Here is a 26,211-nt window from a genome sequence, read left to right as displayed (position 1 = left end):
AGAGACAAAAACAGAGAGTTACATATCTAGTAATGGTACAGAATGGGCCACAGATATACTATGATAGTCCCTTTGAAAGATAGTACCTACAGACATCAAAGCCATTTGGTTTATATAAATGCACTCTGATGTTCACACAATGGCAAAATTATCTACTGATACCATTTTCCAAATGTATCTATTGCTAAATAAGCAATATAACATATGTACTTTTTGTTTTGCTTTGTTTTTAAATATTTCAACTTCTTTAAAAAGCCTAACCATTTAAGCTTGTGCTGGCTATTCTTATGTCAATTTGATACAAGCTAGAATCATCAGAGGAGAGGGGGAGACTCAGCTGAGAAAAGGCCTCCATAAGGTTAGGCTACAGGCAAGCCTGTAAGGCATTTTGTTAGTTATAGATAGAGGAAGGCCCAGCCTACTGTGGGTGAGACCATCCCTGGGCTAATGGTCCTGGGTTCTATAAGAAAGAGGCTGAGCAAGCCACTTGGAGCAAGCCAGTCAGCAGCACCACTCCATGGCCTGCCTCTACATCAGCTCCTGCCTCCAAGTTCTTTCCCTGTGTGAGTTCCTGTCCTGACTTCCTTCAGTGATGAACAGTGATGTGAAATCAAATCCTTTCCTCCCCAAGTTGCTTTTGGCCATGGTGTTTTGTCACAGCAATGACAACCCTAACTAGGACAAAGCTTAAGTTCACAATCTGGAAGATAGCCTTAATACATTAAATTATAATGATTTTGACTAAGGAAAAGTATAGGGTCTAATAATTTCTAATATTTTCATTCTGTTTTTAATAAGCACAATCAAAAACCTCTAAAAATCAATTTTCTAGTAAATCAATTTCTTTATACATTTCTACTAAATGTATAAAGGCCCAGGATAATTTAGGGAAAAAAGAAAAGAAAAGAGTGTAGATATAGCAGGGACGATGTGGGGAGGAAGGGAGGGAGGGACGGAGGGACGGAGAGACGGAGAGACGGAGGGATGGAGGGAACTGAAAAACAAACTAAGTTAATAAGTTAACCAGGATATTTTCTGCCTTACACTGATGCTTACTGGGAAAGCTCCCGGTCGTCCCTGCAGCTCCTCCACTTCCTTTATGAGATCTTGTGTGCTTTTGTTACTAGGACGTTGCCAAAGGTTACTTTCCACATTGCTTCCAGGATAACATGGAAGAACACTGTTAGCAAACTGTCTACAGAGGGGACATGTGAATTCTCCTTTGTCCACTGAGAAGCCCTGAAGAACCTGGTCATTCTGAAAGATGAAACAAACATGCAGATATCTGATGCACACATTTGCAGCAAACAAAAATTGCAATACCAGATTTTACAGTAAACTCACATACATATCAAAGGCATCTCTAAAATGTCACAAAGAAATAAAATGTCTGGTTTAGTTGTCAAAGGGTTTTGGGGGTTTTTTTTGGAGGGGGAATTGGTTTTTGAAACAGGGTTTTTCCGTATAATAACCCTGGTTGTACTGGAACTCACTCTGTAGACCAGGCTGAGGTTGGTCTCAATCTCACAGAGATCCACCTGCCTCTGTCTCCTGAGTGCTGGGCTGAAAGGTGTGTGCTACCACTGCCTGGCCCGAAGCACTTCTTATAATACAGCATTATACCAAATCACACACAAGACACTATCTTCTTTCCTAACCAATACTGCACTTTTCCTCCATATACAAACCTTTAATATCTTTCTCTGAGGAAGTTACATAAAGTCTCAAGGATTTATATGGACCACAAAGCTCTTTACAATCAGATTTCTAATTAGTTCTTCAAATATACAGATATAGATATAATGACTCAAAAGTACCTTCATTCATAAAATGTTCTGGCACACTGCAAATGGTCACTAGGACCCTGTGTATACCTTACAACAGTTAGCACTCTTGTCCACCAGCTGCACAAAAGACGGCTAATTTGACTGTCAACGTGACAGACCTAGAACTTCTGATGGAGTATCTAGGCTGAGTCAGCTGAGATGGAGACCCTCACTCCACATGGGAGAAGCAGCACTAGGGTCCAGACCAGAGTTCTGGACTGAATAAAAAGAAGAAAACAAGCAGAGTACTAGCATTGATCTCTTTGCTTTCTGACTGTGGGTCAATGTGAACAGTCCTTTATGCTCATGCCTCCATGTCTTCCCTGCCATGCTGGACTGTACTCTCAAACTGGGAGCCAAGAAATCCTTCCTTCCTTGCTTTCTTCCTTTGCTTCCTTCTATTGCTTGTCAGGTATATCATCACACAATGAGAAAAGTAACTAATAAACACCATGAATTCTTTGAAGAAAGATGTCTTATTTATTGTTCTATCCCCAGGATTCATCACAGAATCTACAATCCTCTAGAACCTAACAGTTCATAACAATGCATAATGTGCTTAAGAACCATTAGCTTCGGGCTGGAGAGATGGCTCAGCGGTTAAGAGCACTGCCTGCTCTTCCAAAGGTCCTGAGTTCAATTCCCAGCAACCACATGGTGGCTCACAACCATCTGTAATGGGGTCTGGTGCCCTCTTCTGGCCTTCAGGCATACACGCAGAAAGAATATTGTATACATAAAAATAAATAAATAAATATTAAAAAAAAAAGAACCATTAGCTTATTAATCCTGACAACAGGCAAGCTCAGACCATGCAGTACATGAATGGCATTCAGAGAAAAAGTAAGCTTCATTCTACCAAGAGGAAAACAAAAAAGTATTGATATATGTCACAACAGATTTACATTTTAGGAAGATAGTAAATAAATTAGAGTAAGGAAATTAGTATTGAAAACAATCACAAAAATCAAGTCAAAAGAGGACATATATGTGCCAGGTGGTGGTGGTGCACACCTTTAATCCCAGCACTTGGGAGGCAGAGACAGGTGGGTCTCTGTGAGTTTGAGGCCAGCCTGCAAGTTCCACAACAGCTAAGGCTATACAGAGAAACCCTGGGGGGTGGGGGAAGGCATACACAAAATATTAGTGGAAACAATGAAGGCAGAATTAATGCCAAGTGACACTCCAGAACATCCAATAGAATCCTGGCTAGTGACTGACCATGAGTGATGAGGAATAGGAAGGAGAAAAATGCTCCTGAATTAAGGATCTTTAAAAATATGAAATTTACTTTTATGGTAGAAATATTTTTAAGAAGCTGAAAGACTAAAAAAGACTTCAGTTGTGTGGAAGATCAAAGGAAGGATTCTGAATGAAGCAGACCTGAGTATCTTTATATACTGAGAAGAGACAGGAGAGACAACAAAGCAACATAATAAAAAAGATGTTATCTTCGATCATGGCTTCTGCAGTGCTGGAGACAAAGGGCTCCTAGAGCACAGACAGCAGCAGGAACACTCCAGAAGCAGAAAGGAAAGACATGCTGGCATACGTCACTTGCTAGGGAACTGCACTTTACATGAAAGGAGATAAGGGTGTGATGAAGACACACTGAAATCTTGGTGGGATAAGCAGAAACAGAATCTTAGGATTTAGAAGTATCTGGACGTAGGAAGGCAAAGACCTGAAATAGCTGCTGAGGCAAACAGGAAAGAGACATGATGAAAGCAGAGAGATAAATGAATAAGTGCATTTATGGGCCATGAACATAATCTCAGTCGCTGACATAGGAAATCCTATGTTTAGACAATAGTTCACTTTGTCTTGTAATTTTCTACCATCTTCTGGCTCACTTCTATGTCAAATCAAAGGCAGCTGGTCAATGCTTGGGAATAAAGACAGACGAGGCTCAGTACAAGACAGTGAAGCTAATCAACTAGGAAATGTGCAAAGGTTAAAAGTGCTGATGGCAGGGAAAGTAAGACAGGGTGATCATGTAAAAACATGATCCATATAGCACTTAGAGCAACAATAGCCAAGACTAATGGGGAGTCATGGGAGTTAACAGCTAATACATAAAAAACACGATCCCTCAGACTGGAGAGGGGAACTGGATGTGTATGGTATAAAAAAAAAAAAAATCAATGCCTGGAAAGAAAACAGGTATCTTTAAATATTTTTTCTAATCAACTTACCCGTAATGATTCCATATAAGATTTATGACAATCTATGTGTAACGTGTGGCCACAAGTTTGTACATAAACACCTCCTTCCCAGCCAATTGATACTGCCAAAAGGCAAGAACTCTTCAAAGAGAAAAAAAGACAAAAGAATATTAACTTTAAAGAATTATTAACATAAAATTATGAACATACTAAAATACATCCAAGAAATCATCCAACCAAACCTGACATCTTTTTATGCATAGCCTAATGCACAGGTTGTAGTTTTATGACATAAATTAATAAATGACTAGACAGTCCTAAGGCAAGATCTCTAAAATTAGAATACTATAAGTTTTAATTTTCAAATACCTATGCTTACAATAAAAGAGAATAAACATCATAAACAATATTTTTTCTATCTTATAACATATAGGCTCTCAATATTATAATTCAGGGGCTGGAAGAATGGCTCAGTCTGTAAAGTGCCTTCCATAAAAGGACTTGTTCAGTACCCATGTCAAAGGTAACAAGAAATTCTACCTCTGAACATAAAGTAGAGCGTGACTGAGGAAAGCACTCAACATAAACCTACAGACTGTGTGTACATATTCACACGCGCACATACACACATTCATATACAAAAAAAACTACGGTTGGGTATGAATTATATATACTGCTGTTGATCATTTTAGATGTTCTGTATGGTACTCACCTCTCCATTTCTGACATCAACTCAGTTTCTGTTTTGGAATGCAGACCTCCCTCTAACTTCCATAATGTCAATCTCTCTTAAGTTTCCCTCCCTGTTATACTTACTCTTCCTTTGTTTACCCACCCCTTCAATGTATGTACTTCTCAAGGGAGTGCTAGTCTCTTGCCATTAAAACTGTGCCATCTATAGAATTAGTTCATAATTTCATCTATCCTATAATCCTGGGTGCCTTGCCGGATAGATGGATGGATGGATGGATGGATGGATGGATGGATGATGGATGAAAGAACGGATAGAAGAGAGACACACAGGAAGACAAACAAAGATATAGATAGATAGGTAGACTCTATATATAACATGGGGTTTTGTCCTAAGCCAGAAACTAGAAATTTCTAGTTTAGTGTCCCTCAGTTAACATAAAATTACTATGTCAAAACTCTATTAACCTCCCCATTCTCTTCCTCCTGGCTTAAAACTGCACAAGTGCTTACTCACTGTCAAAACAATTAAGAGTCATTCTTTATCAACCCTTATTTACCTAAACACCACACATTACCTCTATCACACATTACAGAGAAGCCAAAGACTTCAAAAAAATTAATGCTCCCACCATTTTTCCTTTTTCTGTCTCTCATTTTATCATTTGATCTGCCAACCAGCATTTTTTTTTTCTGGACTAAGATTCATTCCTTTTTTGTTTTCATAATTGTTTTTAATTGAGCTATATATTTTTCTCTGCTCCCCTCCCTTCCTTTCCCCTCCCATTCTACTCTCCCATGCTCCCCATGCTCCCAATTTACTCAGGAGATGCTTTTTTTCTTCTACTTCCTATGTAGACTAACTAGATCCATGTATGTCTTTCTTATGGCCCTCATTGTTGTCTAGATTCTCTGGGATTGTGAATTGTAGGCTGGTTTTCTTTGTTTTATGTCTAAAAGCCACTTATGACTGAGTACATATGATATTGTCTTTCTGGGTCTGGGTTACCTCACTCAATATGATGTTTTCTAGATCCAACCATTTACCCACAAATTTCAAGATGTCATTGTTTTTTTCTGCTGTGGTATAAATGTACCACATTTTCCTTATTCATTCGAGGGGCCTTTAGGTTGTTTCCAGGTTCTGGCTATGACAAACAATGCTGCTATGAACATAGCTGAGCACATGTCCTTGTGGTACAATTGAGCATCCTTTGGGTATATATATATATGGAAGGTTGTTTTCTAATTTTATGAGAAATAGCCATACTGACATCCAAAGAGGCTGTACCAGTTTGCACTTCCACCAGCAATGGAGGAGTGTTCCCTTTATCCCACAACCTCTCCAGCATAAATTGTCATCAGTGTTTTTGATCTTGGCCATTCTTACAGGTATAAGATGAAATCTCAGAGTTGTTTTGATTTGCATTTCTCTGATGACTAAGGATGTTGAGCATTTCCTTAACTGTCCTTAAGCCATTTTATATTCTTCTGTTGAGAGTTCTCTGTTTAGGTCTGTAGCGCTCCCCCCCTTTTTTTATTGGATTATTTCTTCTTTTGATGACAAATTTCTTGAATTCTTCATATATTTTGGAGATCAGCTTTCTGTCCAATGTGGGGTTGGTGAAGATCTTTTCCCATTCTGTAGACTGCTGTTTTGTCTTGTTGACCGTGTCCTTTGCTAAACAGAAGCGTCTCAGTTTCGGGAGGTCCCATTTATTAACTGTTGTTCTCAGTGTCTGTGCTACTGGGGTTATATTTAGGAAGTGGTCTCCTGTGCCAATGTGTTCGAGTGTGCTTCCCACTTTCTCTTCTATGAGGTTCAGTGTGATTGGTTTTATGTTGAGGTCTTTGATCCATTTAGACTTGAGTTTTGTGCATGGCAATAGATATGGATTTAATTCTTCTACATGTTGATATGAAGTTATGCTAGCACCATTTGTTGAATATGCTTTCTTTTTTCCACTTTATAGTTTTTACTTCTTTGTCAAAAGTCAGGTGTTTGTAGATGTGTGGGTTGATATTTGGGTCTTCGATTTGGTTCCATTGGTCCTCTGTCTATTTCTATGCCAATATCAGGCTGTTTTTAGTACTGTAGCTCTGTATTAGAGCTTGAAGTCAGGGATTGTGATACCTCCAGAAGTTCATTTACTGTACAGGATTTTTTTTGGCTATCCTGGGTTTTTTGCTTTTCCATATGAAGTTGAGTATTGTTCTTTCGAGGTCTGTGAAGAATTTTGCTGGGATTTTGAGGGGCATTATTGCATTGAATCTGTAGGTTGCTTTTGGGAAGATTACCATTTTTACTTTGTTAATTCTGCCTACCCAAGAGCATGTGAGATCTTTCTATTTTCTGGTGTCTTCTTCAAAGATTTAAAGTTCTTGTCATACAGGTCTTCCACTTGTTTGGTTAGAGTTACTCCAGCAATTTGTGGCTATTGGGAAAGGTAATACTTCTCTGATTTCTTTCCCAGCTCAATTATCATCTGTGTAAAGGAGGGCTACTAATTTTTTCAAGTTAATCTTGTATCCTGCTACATTAATGAAGGTGTTTATGAGTTGTAGAAGTTCCTTGGTAGAATTTATGGGGTTGCTTATGTAAACTATCATATCATCAGTAAATAGTGAGAGTTTGACTTCTTCTTTTCTGATTGTCTTATTGTTCTAGTTAGGACCTCAGGAACTATATTGAATAGATATGGAGAGAATGGTCAACTTTGTCTTGTTCCTGATTTCAGTGGGATCACTGTGAGTTTCTCTCCATTTAGTTTGATGTTGGCTGTTGGCTTGCTGTATTATGTTTAGGCCTGGTGTTTGTATCCCTGCTCTTTCCAAGACCTTTATCATGAAGGGATGTTGTATTTTGTCGAAGGCTTTTTCAGCATCTAATGAGATCATCATGTGGTTTGGGTTTTTTTTTTTCAGTTTGTTTTTATGGTGTATTACATTGACAGATTTTCATATGTTGAACCATCCCTACATCTGTGGGATGAAGACTACTTGATCATGGTAAATAATTTTTTTATTTTGTTTTGTTTTTCGAGACAGGGTTTCTCTGTGGCTTTGGAGCCTGTCCTGGAACTAGCTCTGTAGACCAGGCTGGTCTCGAACTCACAGAGATCCGCCTGCCTCTGCCTCCCGAGTGCTGGGATTAAAGGCGTGCGCCACCATCGCCCAGCTGGTAAATAATTTTTCTGATGTGTTCTTAGATTCAGTTTGCCAGTATTTTATTTAGTATTTTTGCATTAGTGTTCATGAGTGAAATTGGTCAGTAATTTTTTCTTAGTAATGTCTTTGTGTGGTTTGGACATCAGAGTAATTGTAGCCTTATAAAAAGTCTGACAATGTCACTTCTGTTTCTATTGTGTGGAACAATTTAAGGAGTATCGGTATTAGTTCTTCTTTGAAAATCTTGTAGAATTCTGTGCTGAAACCATCTGGCCCTGGGCTTTTTTTGGTTGGGAGCCTTTTGATGACTGCTTCGATTTCTTTAGCAGTTATAGGTCTGGTTTAATTTGCTTATCTGGTCTTGATTTAATTTTGATAAGTAGTATTTATCCAGAAAACTGTCCATTGACTAGGATTCATTCTAATGTACACAATGCCTTCCTTACTAGAACTGTAAGTTCCTCCTGAGGCCATCAGAAACCTCACTTCCACAGGCTGTGGAAGCAAACTGCTTGAACTGTCTTATCACCTCGCCAATTACTGTTGACAATAAGGAAGTAGTGTGTCTTGCATCTGTGCTACTGACATTGCATATCTCAATCAACAGATTCACAGGCAAGAAATATCTATTTGGAAAGCAATCAAAACAATAATCTACAGTAACTAAAAATAACACTTAATAAGTATTTTAAACTATTATATGTTTATCTAATTCAGAATTTATTAGTTTCAATCTACAAAAGAAAGGAGATCTTATTTATAACCTCCTCAAAAAAATAGAAAAAAATAAAAATTGACACAACAATTTTACTTTTTTTTCTCAGTGCTGCAGATGGAAGCCATGGCCTCACACATGGTAGGGAAGTGCTCCAGTGATCTTAAAAAGAAGTTAGCAATGTCACTGCTGTTGAGGTAAAGTTTAAAGTCTTGGGACACTACTAATGCTAGAGGTTACAGCTGAAAAGAGGCTGGAAAATAAGCGACTAAGCTCACAGGAAGTAAGAGAACATAGTCTATTACATTTTTAAAATATCACATGAAAATTCTAGTATTCATCCTTTCACAAAAGTAAAATGTGGTAAAAACCTGCATAAAATATTCACACACTACATGAATTATTTGAAGAGTTAATACTTATTCTTTCATTAAAATAAATTATGTAGATTACACAATAAACAACATTTAAAACATATATCACACTTACTGCTTGACTTTTTGTATAGGGTTGAGAGACATCAAAAGATAGTTTCAGTTGGTAATGCAAGTTAGAATAAAAAGTGAATTAGGTACAACACTAGGGACTCACCAAGATAGGATTATTTTCTCTGGATTGGCAAATGCAAATGGACTGGACATTGTTGGTGTACTTATTTCCTATATATATTGTATATAGTTTTTCTTATATTAGCTATAGCTTTCTTTACTGTAGACAAAAGGGGGAAATTTAGTGATATTTTGTGTGTGATCTAATAAATAAAGCTTGCCTGAATATCAGAATGCAGAGCTAAGCCCCTAGTTAGCCATAGAGACCAGACCAGGCAGTGGTGGTACACACATTTAATCCCAGGACTCAGGAGACAAAGGCAGACAGATCTGTCTGAGTTCAAGGTCACCGTGGGCTACACAAGATTGAATCTGTCTAAAAGAGAAGCAGAGCTCATACAAAGATGACCCCAGCACTAGGGGGGTGGAGACAGGAGTTATAGGGCTGGACAGAAGAACTCAGATGCAATCTGAGGATTCAGTATGAGGTTTCATAGAGACAACAGCAGTCTGAGGTTTCGGAGAGAGAGTCTGTCTGAGGTTTCGTGGAGACAGCATGTAGTCTAAGGTTTTGTAGAGAGAGACTCAGTCTAAGAATTCATAGAAACAGATTGCCCCTTTTGAACTGAGCATTGGTAGAGGTAAGAACTCCCAGAACTGATGCCCTCCTATGACCTCTAAAGGAACCAGGTATACACATGACACACTTACATACGTGCAGGCAAAACAGGTATATACATAAAAAAAACAAACAAACGAATAGATAGATAGATAGATAGATAGATAGATAGATAGATAGGTGATAAACAAATAAATAAAGCAAGCTATTGGGTGCCAGGGCTATAGCTCAGTGGCAGAACTCTTGCTTAGCATGCATAAGACCCTAGATCCAATCTCTAGCACCATTTTTAAAAAGTTGAAATTGTTTGATAATAAAAATACTTACATCTTTAAAATAACGCTGCAATAAGGAAAGTCTCACATCATGAACTGCTGCACATGTGTCCCATGGGTAAATCTGTTCCTCCTCAGAGATAGGCAGCTTTTTTGGTTCAGTATTGTCCCGGCACTGTCCTAAAACTAAGTAACGACAGAGACAAAAGTTCACTAAATAATACAAAGATCTAAATAACAACCCAAGTCCTTCACAACAACCAACAGTAAATTTCAAATTTTTCAAATATTTTTAAATATCAAAAATTAAAATTCTACTTAAGTATAAGTCATTAATATTTAAATCGATTATTAAAATATTCTGAAGACCTTAATTTAAAAAAAAAGTAGCTGCCAAGCCTGGTGGTACACACCTTTAATCCCAGCACTAGGAAGGCAGAGGCAGGCAGATCTCTGTGAATTTGAGGCCAGTCTGGTCTACAGAGTGAATGAGTTTCAGAACAACCAGGACAATGTAAAGAGACCCTGTCTCAACAAAACAAAACAAAAAAAAGGAGTTTTTTTTATAAATAAAGGCCCAAATAGGACAGTTTACTATTAAAATAATATTGAGATGTGGTGGCACAGTCTTTTAAACTCAGCTCTTGAGAAGAGAGGCAGGAGGAACTCTATGAGTTCCAGGCCAGTCAGGGCTACAAAGTGAGACCCTGTCACAATAATAAAATAAAATGAGTGTGAATGGATGATTTCCAAAGTCTGTCACACACACACATACAAAAAAAAACAAAAACAAAACCTAGAAACAATAACTTTCCCTCATTTTTTAATATGTTATTAAAAGAAAGCAGAGCTGCTTAGAGAAAACAATGAGCCCAAAGCTGGAGAAAAGCGGGAGGTGAGCCTGAATTACATGTGACAAAGAGAAGGCTTCCATTACTAAGCAGATACCCTATAAGGACCAAGGCCAAATTAAAGAAATTTAGTATCAGAAAGAATGATGCCAAAGTCAGACTCAGGCAAGAAACACTCAGTGAAAGACAAAAGGCCAATGTGGCACCGATGGAGTGCTCTGGCATGGAAGCCTCCTAAAGTGATGCCATCAGAAGGAACATGCTGTGGAATACCCTCTCCAAAGTGTTTACTCTGAACCTCACAGCAAGAAAATAATCACACAAATCCACATGTTCCATCTATGGAACAGCCAATCAGAGAAAGGCTCTGAGAAACTGCTCTAAAGTAAAGGAGAGCCACACAAATGACCACTAAAGACAAGAAATACATGCTATACAAAGAAATGACGGGTAGGTGAGGTGAAAGATATATCAATTAGCTGTACATAACTCACTCTACAATATATACATGTATCAAAACATCACAATTACTAGTCAGAGAAAAAAGTCAGATAATTAGGAGAATTTGAATATAGACATAATATTAAATTTACTGAATATGACAGTAGTACTGTTTTTATATAAGATAATGTCCTTGATTTTCTTCTGGAAAAGGGTGTTTACATTCACAGGCCTATGTATGCATGTGTTTTCTAGTGCACAAAGTATCAAATGTGGCAATATAGGTACAACTAGCAGCAGGTAAAAGGTATTTAGTTGTCTATAGACACAAAACACTGAGAAAAAATTAGGAAGACAGACATAAATATGACTAAGGCTACAATTTTGTAAGTATAAAACATCAAAACCCAAAAGAAGGACTACACAGACAAGAATATCACACAGGGCATGTACTTCCAAAGCACCACTGCCGATAGCTTACGTCTGTTTGTTTTTAATGTGTCACTGAAAAAAGAATGGTAATTTTTTAATGCATTTGCATGAGAAGAGCTGCTTTGGAGGATGGGACTCTAAGGTATATCACATTGCAGCTAGGTTTTAGAGATTTACAGTAGCTATAGAAATAAAGCAAAGAATCAAGGGAATGCTCACAGATAAAACACACAATGTACAATACACTTAATACACTCCCAAATTCATTCACAAGAATTTTGATGAAGGCTTTTGCAGCTACACTTGGTAATGCATTCTAGTACTTGTGTGGTGTGGAAAATCCTTCTATGTGTTAGCTTTTATTGGTTAATAAAGAAGCTGTTTTCTGCTAGAGTAAAGCCAGGCTGAAAGAGATATACAGAGAGCGTAGATGGAGTCAAAGAGAAGCCATGTAGCCACCACTGGGGACAGATGCTTCCACTGGAGCCCGCCAAAGCTTTGCCCATAGGCCACGACCTCATGGTGATGCACAGACTAATGGAGATGGGTCAGTTTAGGATATAAGTTTAGGAGTAAGCTAGCAATATGCTCAAGCTATTGGCCAAATAGTATTGCAAATAATATAGTTTCTGAGTGATTATTTCATGGTCTGGGGAGCTGGGAATAAACAAGCAGCCTCCACCAATACTTGGTTATCAAGGGAATGTTAAACCTCACATGGTATTTTTGAAAATGTTCTTTCCTCTGTATTTTTTGAACAAGTTTTAGATGGCTCGGTACTAATTGTTTTAATTTTCAACAGAATTCACTATCCTATACTTTGCTGACAGGGGTTCTGATCCTCCTGCCTGCATGCCTCCTGAGTCCTGAGATTATAGACATGTCCCATTACCTCCTAGTCATGCATTCAACTCAAAGTTTTGTGCATGTTAGCATGTATTCTACCAATTGAGCTGCATAGTGAGCTCAAGCATGTCACCTTCAATCTACTTGCATCTTCAAGTCCAAAGTGAATGTCTTTAAAAATAAAAAAAAGATTTTATTTTATTTTTACCTTATGTGCATTGGTGTTTTGGCTGCATATTTGTCTATGTCAGGTAAGGGTGTCAGATCCCCTAGAACTGGAGTTATAGATAGTTAAGAACTGCCATCTGGCATCTGGGAGCTAAGGATTCAACCTGGATCCTCTGGATGAGCAGCCAGTGCTCTTAAGCATGAGCCATCTCGTCCTACAGTGAAGTTCTTATCCATAGCATACAGTATGGTCATTTTTTAAAATATGTCAATCTCCACATTCTAACTAGAAAATTAAGTTCATTGTATTTCAAGTGATTGCTGACACAGAACTTGATTCTGCAATCATGCTATTTTGTTTTCTACTTGTCCTTTAATTCATTCATTATTGTTCTCTTTCACAATTAAATTTTCTAGTATGGAATTTTGAGTCCCTTCCCATTTTCTTTTAATATGGATTTATTATTATTATTATTTTGCTGAGAAGATCATTTTTGTGGCTACCTGGAGGACAGAATTAACAACTCCACTTTGTAATAGTGAACTTTGAATGAATATCTACTTATTTTCAATAACATATAAACCTCTTTTCCATTTCGTCCTCCAGCTTCACCTCTATGTTTCTGTGTAATATCTACACTATTTATGTAAGAAAACACCAACACTTGGTTTAAAATCTAGATAGATATACAGACTAATTTCCTCATACATCCTGTTGCAGAAGAACTTAATCCATCACGACTACATTGTCTAAGAACTATTACTACTTCAAAATTCCTCAGAATGGGAAAGGAAGGACAACATTTCGACAGATAGCTTGGCAAACAGAGCAATTTCCATGCTGGGTCAAGAATTACTTCTGTCTGCTGTTTTAAAAACCCAAGAATCCAAAGCATAACTGGCAGGACACGCCACATGTAACTAGAATATTGAAGCGAACCATGATAGATGTGGGAGGTTTGTAGATTCTAGAACAGTGAACAAGAAAGCGGAATTCTATCACTAGCTCTCATCTCGTACTAAGAGCTTGTTCTGGATGCCACTGTCTACAATGTTTCTATTAAAAGTTTATTTGACTTCACCTGATGATGCTTGCAACAGTACAACCAGTCCTGCAGGTCTGTCCTCAGAAGAAGGCCCACTCTGTCCACAGATAACACAGTCGTACACAGCCTCAGACACTTGTGGCTCTGCTGCGGCAATTTCCATAGGACTCTCGTTCTCAGGAGACTCTGGAAAGGAAAGCCATAACTCTTACAAGAAAAGTCCCTTTCAATAAACCCTTATTCCCAAAGACCTACTTCAAATACTTTTCAAGTCAAATACTAACAAAGTTGCATCATAACACAACTACTGAGACTCTTATTCAAGTAAAATGTTAACTCTAAGACCACAAATGTGAAGTGATAAAAACAACTTTGAGTAATCTATGATTCAATATTTTTTATGTTGTACCAATTACAGATAAAAATTGACACTAAAAAACAGAAACAAAAACATCTATGTAAGGGGCTGGAGAGATGGCTCAGCAGTGAAGAGCAATGACTGTTCTTACAGAGGTCCTAAGTTCAATTCCCAACAACCATGTGGTGGCTCATAGCCATCTATAATCTGATGATCTCTTCTGTCATGAAGGCATGCATGCAAATAGAGCATTCATATACATACATTAAAAAATTTTAAATCTATGTAAGAGAAAATTTTAATTATATTTTTAAAAATTATTTATTTATTATGAATACAATGTTGTGCCTGCATGTTTGTCTGCTGGCCAGAAGAGGGCACCAGATCTCATTACAGATAGGTGTGAGCTATCATGTGGTTGCTGGGAATTGAACTCAGGACCTCTAGAAGAGCAGCCAGTGCTCTTAACCACTGAGCCATCTCTCCAGCCCCATTTAATTAAATTTTTAAGGAACAAATAAATCATTAGTTTCAATTTATTTTGAGATTAGGAAGTAAAGAAATTTATAAGATGGCAACTCTTTGAAAATTGGTAGTAGTAGGGGATAATGGAGGGAAAACTGCTTCCTAATTCTCTATTTCAGTAATAGTCATCAATGTTTATATAAGGAAATAATTGTATATTCTTATATATTAATAAAGAATATTAAATAATTAATATTTCTAAGATGGCAACTCTTTGAAAATTGGTAGTAGTAGGGGATAATGGAGGAAAAACTGCTTCCTAAATCTCTATTTCAGTAATATTCAGTAATAGTCATCAATCATCAATGTTTATATAAGGAAATCATTGTATATTCTTATATATTAATAAAGAGAATACAGAAAATAACAATGATCTGTTAATATATCATAAACAACAAGGAATTAAGACACACCAGCAGACACAGAAAGATAATCATTAGGTATTTTCTCATATATTCAGGAAATGATAAACTTAAAGATGATAATCTGAAAGTAGCGAAGGAAATATTATAGGAAAAGGAAAGGGAAGAAGGAAGGGTAAGCATAAATATATTTTTTAAAAGACTATTCATAGTTCTACCACCATATAGGAAAATGGTATTCCTTATCATTATAAAAATCCTAAAGGGGCTGGAGAGATGGCTCAGTGGTTAAGAGCAACGCCTGCTCTTCCAAAGGTCCTGAGTTCAATTCCCGGCAACCACATGGTGGCTCACAACCATCTGTAATGAGGTCTGGTTCCCTCTTCTGGCCTGCAGACATACACACAGACAGACGATTGTATACATAATAAATAAATAAATAAATAAATAAATAAATAAAAATAAAAAAAAATAAAAATCCTAAAGCCAATACGAATTAAAAGGTGTGCATGATTTTTCAAAATATCAATGTGATGAAACAAAGAGACACCCAAAAGTGTTCTTAGAAATCATTACAAGGATCTTAGGCTAACATCAGAGAACAACACCAAAATAAATCATCAAATACTTACTGACAGACCTGACACACGTGAGGGACAGATTTACAGAGCACAGAGAGGGCTCTTCCTAACAACTGCCTTTGTTCTACAACACAATGGCTATAATAAAGACCTGATCCGAGGCAGACAAGCCGGTGCAGTGGGTAAGAAGGGTATTTCCCCCAAGCCTGACCACCTAAGTTCCATGCCCAGAATGTGCATGATAGAAGTAGAAAACTGACTCCACACAGCTGTCTTCTGACCTCCACATGTGCTGTGGTTCCGGCTCACCTGTACCCATGTGCACACACCATAATTAAGAATTATTCCAATCCCTCCATTTCTCTACTGTTTAAATAAAGACTGTAAATTATCTATAATATATATATATATATTTAGAGCTGCTGAGAGTTTAAATCAAACTATTCCTATAAATAAGAACTAATTGTGAGAGTTTCAAGCTAAAATTCTGACTTACCAACATCCATTGCAGTTTCCATAAAGCTTTTCTGTCGTGAGGCAAACTCTGCGAGCAATTTCTGCTGCCTTTCTCTAGCCTTTTGTCGCCTAAAGAGAAATGAAGTTGTGAGTACATAGTGTGCTCAACACTAATCTACTGATTGGTGGCCACGCAATCAAGAACAACCTGTTTTCTATATTACATATGAATTATCAATGTAAGATTTAAATGTCTCTGTTTGCATAAGCAAAACTAAAGCAGTACCTACAGTATGAAACAATGGGGTAGACAGAAAATCCTAAACGTCCTACCAGGGAACTCTGACAGCTGGTAAACACTTTCAACGAAGTGAGTGGGTACAAGATTAACTCAAAAAAAAAAATCAGTAGCCCTCCTATATAAATGACAAACAGACTGAGAAAGAAATCATGGAAACACCTTTCACAACAGCCTCAAATAATATAAAATATCTTGGAATAACACTAATCAAGCAAGTGAAAGACCTGTATGACAAGAACTTCAAATCTTTGAAGAAAGAAACTGGAGAAGATGGAAAACTCTCCCATGCTCATGGATCAGGTTTAATGTACTAAAAATTAATTTATTAATATAGTAAAAATGGCCATCTTTCCAAAAACAACAGATTCAACACAATTCCCATAAAAATTCCAACACAATTCCTTACAGATCTTGAAAGGGCAATTGTCAACTTCAAATGGAAAAACAAAATGCCCAGGATAGCTAAAACAATCCTGAACAATAAAAGAATTGCAGGATGTCCTACCATCCCTGATTTCAAGTTGTACTACAGAGTTACAACAATAAAAACCACATGTTATTGGCATAAAAACAGCCATGCTGATTAATGGAACTGATTGAAGACCAAGACATAAATCTACACACCTATGTGCATCTGAGTTTTGATAGAGAAGACAAAAATACACACTGGAAAAAAGACAGAATCTTCAACAAAATTATGCTGGTCAAACTGGGCATCTGCATGTAGAAGAACGTGAAAAAGTCCATATTTATCACCCTGCATAAAACTCAAGTCCAAGTGGATCCAAGACCTCAAAAGAAAACCAAATATGCTGAATCTGATAGAAGAGGAAGTGGAGAAGAGCCTTGAATGCCTTGGCCCAGGAAACAACCTTCTGAACAGAACACCAATAGCAAAGGCACTAAGATCAACAATTAATAAATGGAACCTCAAGAAATGAAACTGAAAAGCTTCTGTAAGGAAAAGGATATCATCAATAGGACAAAACGACAGCTTATCAAATGGAAGATTTATACCAACTCCCCATCTAACAGAGGACTAATTTCCAAAATACATAAATAACTCAAGAAATTAGGTATCCAAAAAACAACAAACCCAATTAAAAAGAGGAGTACAGATCTAAATAGAATTCTCAATTAGAGGAAACTCAAATGGATGAGAGGCACTTAAAGAAATGTTCAAGCCGGGCGGTGGTGGCGCAAGCCTTTAATCCCAGCACTCTGGAGGCAGAGGCAGGCAGGTCTCTGTGAGTTCGAGGCCAGCCTGGTCTACAAGAGCTAGTTCCAGGACAGGAACCAAAAGTTATGGAGAAACCCTGTCTCGAAAAATCAAATAAAAAAAAAAAAAAGAAAAGTTCAACATCCTTAGCTATCAGGGAAATGCAAATCAAAATAACTCTGAGATTCCTTCTTACACCCATCAGAATGGCTAAGATCAATCACACAAGTGACAGCTCATGTTGGAGAGGATAGTTTTGAATGCATAAGAACAGGTAAAAAATAGCAACAACGTCTTTTCTCTTCAGCCTCTAATGCCAAAAAAAAAAAGACACACACATATATTTTTCTAGTTCTCTTCACTAAGAACACATGAAAATAGCTATATTTCATTAGAAAAAGAACAAGGATTAAGTTTCTAAATCCCATTCTCTAGTAAAAAGCAACGAAAACTCCACAGGAAATGGCTGGCTTCAAGTGCAAGATTAGCCTGGAAGATTATTCTGCCTACAAAAAGGAGTATGTTCAAGGCATGATAAGAACTGATCAAGCCGGGCGGTGGTGGTGCACGCCTTTAATCCCAGCACTCGGGAGGCAGAGGCAGGCGGATCTCTGTGAGTTCGAGGCCAGCCTGGTCTAGAAGAGCTAGTTCCAGGACAGGAACCAAAAGCCACGGAGAAACCCTGTCTCGAAAAATCCAAAAAAAAAAAAAAAAAAAAAAAAAGAACTGATCAAAAGGGATAAAGATCTTACCATTTAGGAACTCTTAGTGGCTAAATCTAGAACATTTAATCATCAGAATACATCAGGTAGATGATAACTCAAACTAAAGCAAGAACTTCATGAACCCATGACTAATGAAAATAAATAGTACCTTCAAAGGTGATAAATGAGAAATTAGAGACTCTCAAAGAATCACCCTACTTTAAATGATGTACTCATTACAAAGGAGTAGCATAAACAGTGCAGAAGTCTGGCAAGCAGCTCCCTAACCAGCAGTCAATTGTAAACACTACTAACAAAACAAACATAAGTCAAGTGGCCTGGTGGAAGCAGCAATATCTCACTGATACTCCTGCCAATGGCAGACTAGCCCACGGTGAGGTAGTCTAAAATCAACCACTGTCCTAAGCCTTCAGAGATTCAAAATCATGAAAATAAAGGAAAGATGGAGAAACTGTTCCACTTTAAAAGAGATTAAAAAAAAAAAGATTCAGAGGGCTGGAGAGATGACTCAGAGGTTAAGAGCATTGCCTGCTCTTCCAAAGGTCCTGAGTTCAATTCCCAGCAACCACATGGTGGCTCACAACCATCTGTAATGGGGTCTGGTGCCCTCTTCTGACCTGCAGACATACACACAGACATAATATTGTATACATAATAAATAAGTAAATATTTAAAAAAAAGATTCAACAACTAAATTCAATGAGCAATTATGAAGTGGATGTTTCTTTGATGAGAAACTTTGAACAACTGTTTAAACATGGGATCTTATAATGTAATCATACTTAAATACAAGGTTAATTCCTTAATCTTGTAGTTCTACCTTGATTATATAAAAAAGGGCTTTTACCCCTAGGCACTACACACTGAAGTATCCCAGTGTGGAGGGTAACACACCAGCAACTTACTCTGAAACCTTCAGCAAGTTCCTGGTACTGTCCTTAATCCATCTCTCTACATTTAACATTACTTTGAAATGAAAGCCCATAAAAATCTAAGTGTATCCTCAGAGAAGAACTGTTCATTGTGTGGACAGTCGAAGCACTCCACGAGCGATGCAGAAATGTTCTGATAGACAGTAACTTTGATTAATCCATGGGTGGTCTCTTTCACCAGCACTAGGTGAGCTCTAAAGTCTCAGGAGTTTTTTTTTCATTAATGCCAATCTACATCTCACTTCTAAGTATATGCCAACAAAACAATATACCAAAAGTAAATCTGCATATCAAATATAAGAGAATCTCTGGTATAACTAAAATCAAAATGCATTTCTCGGGTGCTGAAAGGGTGGCTCAGTAGCTAAGAGCATTCACTGATCTTGCAGAGGATCTGGGTTTGGTTCCCAACCACCATGTGGCAGCTCACAACCATCTGTAATTTGTTTCAGGGTAGCCAGCACCCTCTTCTCACCTCCACAGGTACCAGGCACACACATGGTATACAGTCATCCAAATACCCATGCATGTAAAATACATGAGTCTTGGTTTAATGTGTTTATCAGCTTTCTGTGAAACCAGCATTTAAAAAACTACATTATTGCTTTTCTAAATTAGGTAAACATGTAAATTAAAGACCATTAACAAATGACAATTCTGACAGATTTAGTACATTTCAGAATTATTCTTAAAGTTGAGGACACTGAAGTAGCAAATTATGAAAACTGGCCAAGACTTCCAGTTGTACTTTGTGACTAAAATGGCTTCTCATACAGTTATCACAGGAGCCTTCCCATTCTTCATAACTAGCAAATCACACAGGACTGCCAAATTCATAACACCAGACAATCTTGATACAGGTTTTCCTTTCTGGCCTCTTCTATCTTCTTTAATGCCACTTGTACTAGTCAGCTGTAACTATCAATTTTACATAGTCCAGAGTCAACTGAGAGGGAGCCTGAGTTGAGGGATTGCCCAGAATACACTGGCCTATTGCCATATTGCAGGGAATTGTCTTGATTGTTAACTGATGTAGGATGGTCCAGCCCACAGTGGGCACCACTATTCCCTGGGAATGTTGCCTTGGGCTATATATATAATCCTGCAACTCAATTTCCAGGGGATCTGATATCCTGATAACTTCTTCTGACTTTCATATGTACCAAACATACATTCGGGAAAAACACTTACACATAAAAAGAATAAATCTAATTTAAATTTACCTTTGAAAAATTAGGAAACAAAAATTGGCAAAAGAAAATTTTAAGAAACATTGCTTTCTCTACTAATTGATAATCATATAGCAATAAACACAAGTACCAAAAAGTCAAATAGTTTGATTTCTATTTCAAGAAATACTTAAGGGCTGGTGAGATGGCTCAGCAGGAAAGACCCTTGCAAGCAAGCCTGATGACCTGAGTTCAGCCCCCAGGACATACAAGATGGAAAAGGGGAACAGATTTCCAAAAGCTGTTCTCTGACCTCCACGTGCACACTATGATATGTGTGTTGACATGCAAATATGCACACATGTACATACACAAAATAAAGTTTTTATAAAAACTTATCTAAAATACTTCTATTTTTAGTTAAAGTTACAAGAGAATTCTGAGGTGACACAGCAATAACAGTATTAGCAATGTTTCTGAAGAGGCTTCCAACTTTCAACAGTAATTTAACACTGGGCCAGCAACACTCATGTTTTTACCTCCCAAAGAACTGAGCACCACACACACTAGCACAGGCTATGTTCAATCACTTACTTTACCAAGTAAAGTTGTAACTGAACCAGCCAAGTCATGAGCCCTGAATGACTGAGAAACAGAAAAACCCAAGTCATCAACTGTACAATACAGATTTAAGACACTAAAAATAAAAATACCTTTCCTCCTTGTCCAGAGTCTTCTTCTCTGCTGCAGTGATTTTTTTGGGTGGCACAGGAGGAGTTACTTTTCTGCATATCTCTTCAATGATGCGTTTGTTCATTCTGCTTTGCATTGCAGATTTTAGCAAAATTCTTTCTACTGCAGTTACACCATCCCCATGATTGTATTTAGGAATTTCTGGTTGTATTAAAACTTCTATGTCATCAAGCCATGGAGGATAGTAAGAGTTTTGCTTTCCTGAGAGTTTGTGGTGAAGTTTGATTAGCAAAGACAATATGCTTTCCTTAATTTCCAAAATGGCCGTGGTTAATGGGGGAGAGGAACCAGGAGCTGACCATTTCTTTGGAGTGTAGGGCGGCCGGATCGCCTGATTGGCTTCACTGCTGCTTCTGTTGATGATCTCCTGAAATTTCTTTCTGCGTTCTGCTACTAAGCTGAAAACTTGAGCTGTACCGGAATTCTACCAGTAAAGATAAGGAAACAGAAAAAAGAATTACTCAATACCAATTCTACTGTATTTTTCTGTATTTTTCCAAAGATCTCTCCAGCAGATAAATGTGTTTCTTTCATTTTTTTCTCAAATAGATACAGCCCCGCTTTAAAGGGGACAGTGATGAGGAAAAGGAGGTCACCAGTCACCTCAGTGCAACTGCCTGACTCTACGTTCCACAAAAAAAAAAACAAACAAACAAAGCTTGTGCCACACCTGCAGCCATATTACCAAAACAAAAAACTTAAAAACTAAGTTTCTCAATAAGGAAGCTTCTGTATTATCCACCAGCCATCAAGAAATTCTTTATTCACGTCGGAAAACCTGCTACAGCTTTCACATAATAAGAAAAGTTGCTTTTCTTTTTCTTTTCTTTTTGTTATTTTTTGTTTTTGCTTTTTTGTTTGTTGAGACAGGGTTTCTCTGTGTAGCCCTGCCTGTCCTTGAACCCACAGAGATCTATCTGACTCTGCCACCTGGGTGTTGGGATTTAAGGCACGCGCCACTACCGCCTGGCTTTCTTCGTATTTTTTTAAGACAGTAAATCTACAGTGAAAATTAATTTCAGAAAATTACAGATTTCAAGTTATAAAACTGAAATGTAAGGATAAAGTAATAAATTAATTTGCTTCAAACAGCATATCACCATATGTTATCTGAATAGACATTTTTAGTCAAGTGTTCATCTCAATAATTTGTCTCTTAAACAGCCTTTTTGCTAAAGCAAACACACATCAGGCCTCTTAGAAATCATTTTTTAATGAAGTTATCAGTTTAATGAATTTTGTTCACTTTTCTAAAATGAGCATAAGAAGTATGCTTTTCTAAGTCAAATTATAGTATCCAATGTTTGCTTTACATCCCAAGATTTTTTTTAAATATTTATTTATTTATTATGTATACAATATTCTGTCTGTGTGTATGCTGCAGGCCAGAAGAGGGCACCAGATCCCATTACAGATGGTTGTGAGCCACCATGTGGTTGCTGGGAATTGAACTCAGGACCTTTGGAAGAGCAGGCAATGCTCTTAACCTCTGAGCCATCTCTCCAGCCCCTACATCCAAGATTTTAAAAGTATTTTGTAACATTAGAAGCAAAAGAGCCTCAGACAGAGGTTTCAAGTTTTTAATTAAAACCTTCATAGTATTCACAACAAAAACATGTTGCTAAAAGCAAAAAAATAGACGAACAAATAGACTTGACACAAAAAAATCATTGAATTCAGTTCTCTCTCTCCACTCACAGAACACCTAGTTTACAGGAAAATACTACTTAATTATTTGGCATGTCATATGCTATGGTGCTATGGCTGTATGCATGTCTGGTACTTGGGACTGGAGTTACAGGCACTTGTGAGTAGTCATGTGGGTGTTGGTATAGAGCCCAGGTCCCTGGAAGGGACACTAGTGCTCTTAACTGCTGCGCCTTCTCTCCAGACCCACTTCTTATTTTATTTTTAAAGATTAATTAAGCATCATGCAAAGAGCTGCTTTTCACAATGAATTCCTAAACACAAAATACAGGATACAAGTATTTATGGGCCTGTTTCAGTTAATTGCCACAAAAGCGCCCCCTTAAAAAAAAAAAAAAAAAAACACAATCTTTTGATGGCCATGCTGCCAGTATTGCATTTGTTTTGGCTTAGGGAACAGTCTAGTCAGTCATCTGTAAGGGGTTAGTAAAACAACTGCAGTGCTAATGGAAGCAGAGCCAAGTGGGACACTTGTCACTGGTCCAGAATACTTTTAACACTAGCAAGAAAACTTTGCTACTAACCACTCTGCATTTTTAATCAGTAACATAAACTTATTTGAAATTAAATATAAATAACTTTATTAAAAGTAAAAAACATTAAAGAAATGTTTTAAATTTTATTATATTAATCATATATACACACACACACACACACACACACACATATTCTAGTGGGGTTTTTTTCCCCTCATTTCCAATTAGTCAGGCTGCTAGTTAATACAAATATCATACACATCTACCTCTCTTTGAAGAACTTTAGGCCGTCGGGAATTCTATAGCAGGTTAAAGGAAAAAGACTGGTTAAGCAACAATATTTAGACATATCAGAAAATAGATGACAACTTCCAGCGTTTCCTTCCGAATGCCATAGATTATCTATGCAATATCTCAGCATAATGTAAACCATTCCCTTTCCATTTCCCTCACTTTTAAACTTACTTGTAAAGAGCCCAAATCATCAGAGCTCGTGCCGGCAAGTGAGTCCCTTTTCAACTCAGGAGCAGTCTCTGGGACTCGCACTCTGACATAATTTATAAAGTGTCGCATATTTGATACCAAGTTACTTCCAGGGAACCAACTGTCATGACAACGTTCTGGTCCACCCATTGATACCTAAGACATAAATAGAGAGATGATAAATAGATAGATAGATGGATGGATGGATGGATGGATGGATGGGATAAATAAATATGTGTACACCAGAAACTTGTCGCTTCGAGTCTGAGATACAATAAAGTTCTAACTCAGTGAGTGCTTCTTCATAATTGATGTTCTCACCATAATACCAAAAAATACACAAACAGCTTTTCTTAATGTTTTTCATTTGAATACTAAATCTTCAATTTCAACAGTTCCATATATAATGTAATTCCGTTTAGAGGAAAGCTTCAAAGAACCATATATATTTTAAGAATAAAGGCTTTTTTAGGCCGGAGAGTTGTCTCAGCGGGTACACTATCTGCCAAGCCCTACAATCTAAGTTAAACCACCAGCTCCCATATAGCAGAAGGAAAGAACCAAACCCTGCAAGCTGTCCTCCACCTGCACGTGAGCATTGTGGCGTACACCCCACCCAGATGCTAAATAAATAGATGAATAGGACCGCCTTGTCAGGTCTTCAAATTTAAGCATTAAGAGCACTGGCTGCTCTTCCAGAGTTCCTGAGTTAATTTCCAGCAACAACATGGAGGTTCACTACCATCTATGATGAAATCTGATGCCCTCTTCTGGTATGCAGGCATACATGCAGATAGAACACTGCATACAAAATAAATAAACAAATAAATAAATAAACTAACTAACTAACTAAACTAAAAGCTAGAGATAGTTCAGTGGTTAAGAGCACCATCTGCTCTCCCAGAAAACTTGGGTTCAATTCCCAACACATTTTAGCAGCTCACAACCATCTCTAACTCCAGTTCTGGGGAACCTGATGCCCTCTTCTAGCCTCCATGGGCACTGCATGTAAGTGATGCATGGATAAAGATGCAGGCAAATGTTCATATACATAACAAAGGTAATGTTAGCCTAGTGGTGGCAATGCATGTCTTTAATTCCAACACTCGGGAGGCAGAGACAGGTGGATCTCTGTGAGTTCAAGGCCTGGTCTACAGAGTGAGTTCCAGGACAGCCAGGGCTACCCAGAGAAACCTGTCTTGAAAAGAACTGCCTGATGGCAGACAGACAGAGGCGGTGCTTACCTCTTCCTCAGAATCACCCTCAGCAGAGTTTCCCAACCCTAATTCAATCAGATACAACACCATGCACAGTACATGTTCCGACAGATTTTGATGATCCATTAGAATCTTGAAAAAAAGAAGAAAACACCTCATAATTAACTTTTTCACATTATATATTGCAGTTAAAGAGATGAAAACAATCTATTACAAACAAAAATCACAATCAGATAATTATCAAATATAAAAATGCAAATCTTGGGGGCTGGAGAGATGGCTCAGCGGTTAAGAGCACTGACTGCTCTTCCAGAGGACCCGGGTTCGATTCCCAGCACCCACATGGCAGCTCACAACTGTCTGAAGATGCAGTTCCACGAGATCTGACACCTTCACACCAACGAACATAATAAAGTTAAATAAATAAATTAAAAAAAATAGTTTATTAAAAAAAATGCAAATCTTAGTGAAAATACAGTCTAAAACACTAGGTTTCCTCTAAGATTATATAGAGCTTTTGCTAGATTTATTTTTAATGATGTGCATGGGGTGTGTATGCATATAACTGCAGATATTCCCATCGGTCAGAGTCATATATTGAATCCTCCGAGGCTGGAGTCACAGGTGGTATGAGCTGTACAATGTGGGTGCTGGAAACTCTCAGCATCCTCTGCAAGAGCAGATATGCTCTTAACCACAGAGCCAAGTGTCCAGGCCTACCTGGGAATATTATGCAGTATCTGGAAATAGCAGTTTGAAGACTTCCTAAATACAGAGTACCACATTTAACAGACACAAAAGTCACTAATATAAATAAAAAAATTACCAAGAACACTTTACATTATAATCTCCTGATACTCTCCTGAAGACAGGGTGCCAAATAATGAGTTAGCCAACTAGCATCACTCATTTAAATGCAACTGTATATGACTAACAGCTGAAATCCAATATAAATCATTAGTATTAATTCTGTCTTTAACGTTTTCGGCCTCTAAATTTTGTATGTGACTATATAAATATGTAAGTCAGTGTATGTTTTCCATGGTAAGAATGGAAAAAGGAAAACGCAATGAACCCTACCTTGTACATAGATCACACAGGTCAGGCCTTACTCATTGTCTACAGGATGTAAGGATTGTGACAGGCCAGTGATTCGT

General features: G+C 37.6%; 1 protein-coding gene across 6 annotated transcripts in view; it reads right to left on the bottom strand.

Moving 5' to 3' along the window:
- The window catches only part of Ubr3 (ubiquitin protein ligase E3 component n-recognin 3), a 127,200-nt gene that overhangs the window by 39,074 nt on the left and 61,915 nt on the right, over positions 1–26,211 (bottom strand). For 2 of the 6 annotated variants that reach the window (XM_041631408.1, XM_041631409.1), the window contains exons 21-29: positions 25,082–25,186; positions 23,820–23,993; positions 23,621–23,653; positions 21,132–21,595; positions 16,113–16,201; positions 13,827–13,976; positions 10,059–10,192; positions 4,022–4,132; positions 1,045–1,257 (exon numbers count right to left, since the gene is read on the bottom strand). In XM_041631408.1, the coding sequence (XP_041487342.1) occupies positions 1,045–1,257; positions 4,022–4,132; positions 10,059–10,192; positions 13,827–13,976; positions 16,113–16,201; positions 21,132–21,595; positions 23,621–23,653; positions 23,820–23,993; positions 25,082–25,186 (1,473 nt within the window). The remainder of the gene's footprint in view (positions 1–1,044; positions 1,258–4,021; positions 4,133–10,058; positions 10,193–13,826; positions 13,977–16,112; positions 16,202–21,131; positions 21,596–23,620; positions 23,654–23,819; positions 23,994–25,081; positions 25,187–26,211) is intronic. The other 4 variants (XM_041631411.1, XM_041631413.1, XM_041631410.1 and 1 more) reach the window with 3 other exon arrangements.

This window comes from Microtus oregoni, unplaced genomic scaffold, assembly GCF_018167655.1.
Source record: "Microtus oregoni isolate MIOR12 unplaced genomic scaffold, Mior012 000037F_ref0000500, whole genome shotgun sequence".
In the NCBI taxonomy this organism is placed as follows: domain Eukaryota; kingdom Metazoa; phylum Chordata; class Mammalia; order Rodentia; family Cricetidae; genus Microtus; species Microtus oregoni.
The sequence above is the reverse complement of the archived record's forward strand: the minus strand, read 5'-3'. Positions and strand labels throughout refer to the sequence as shown.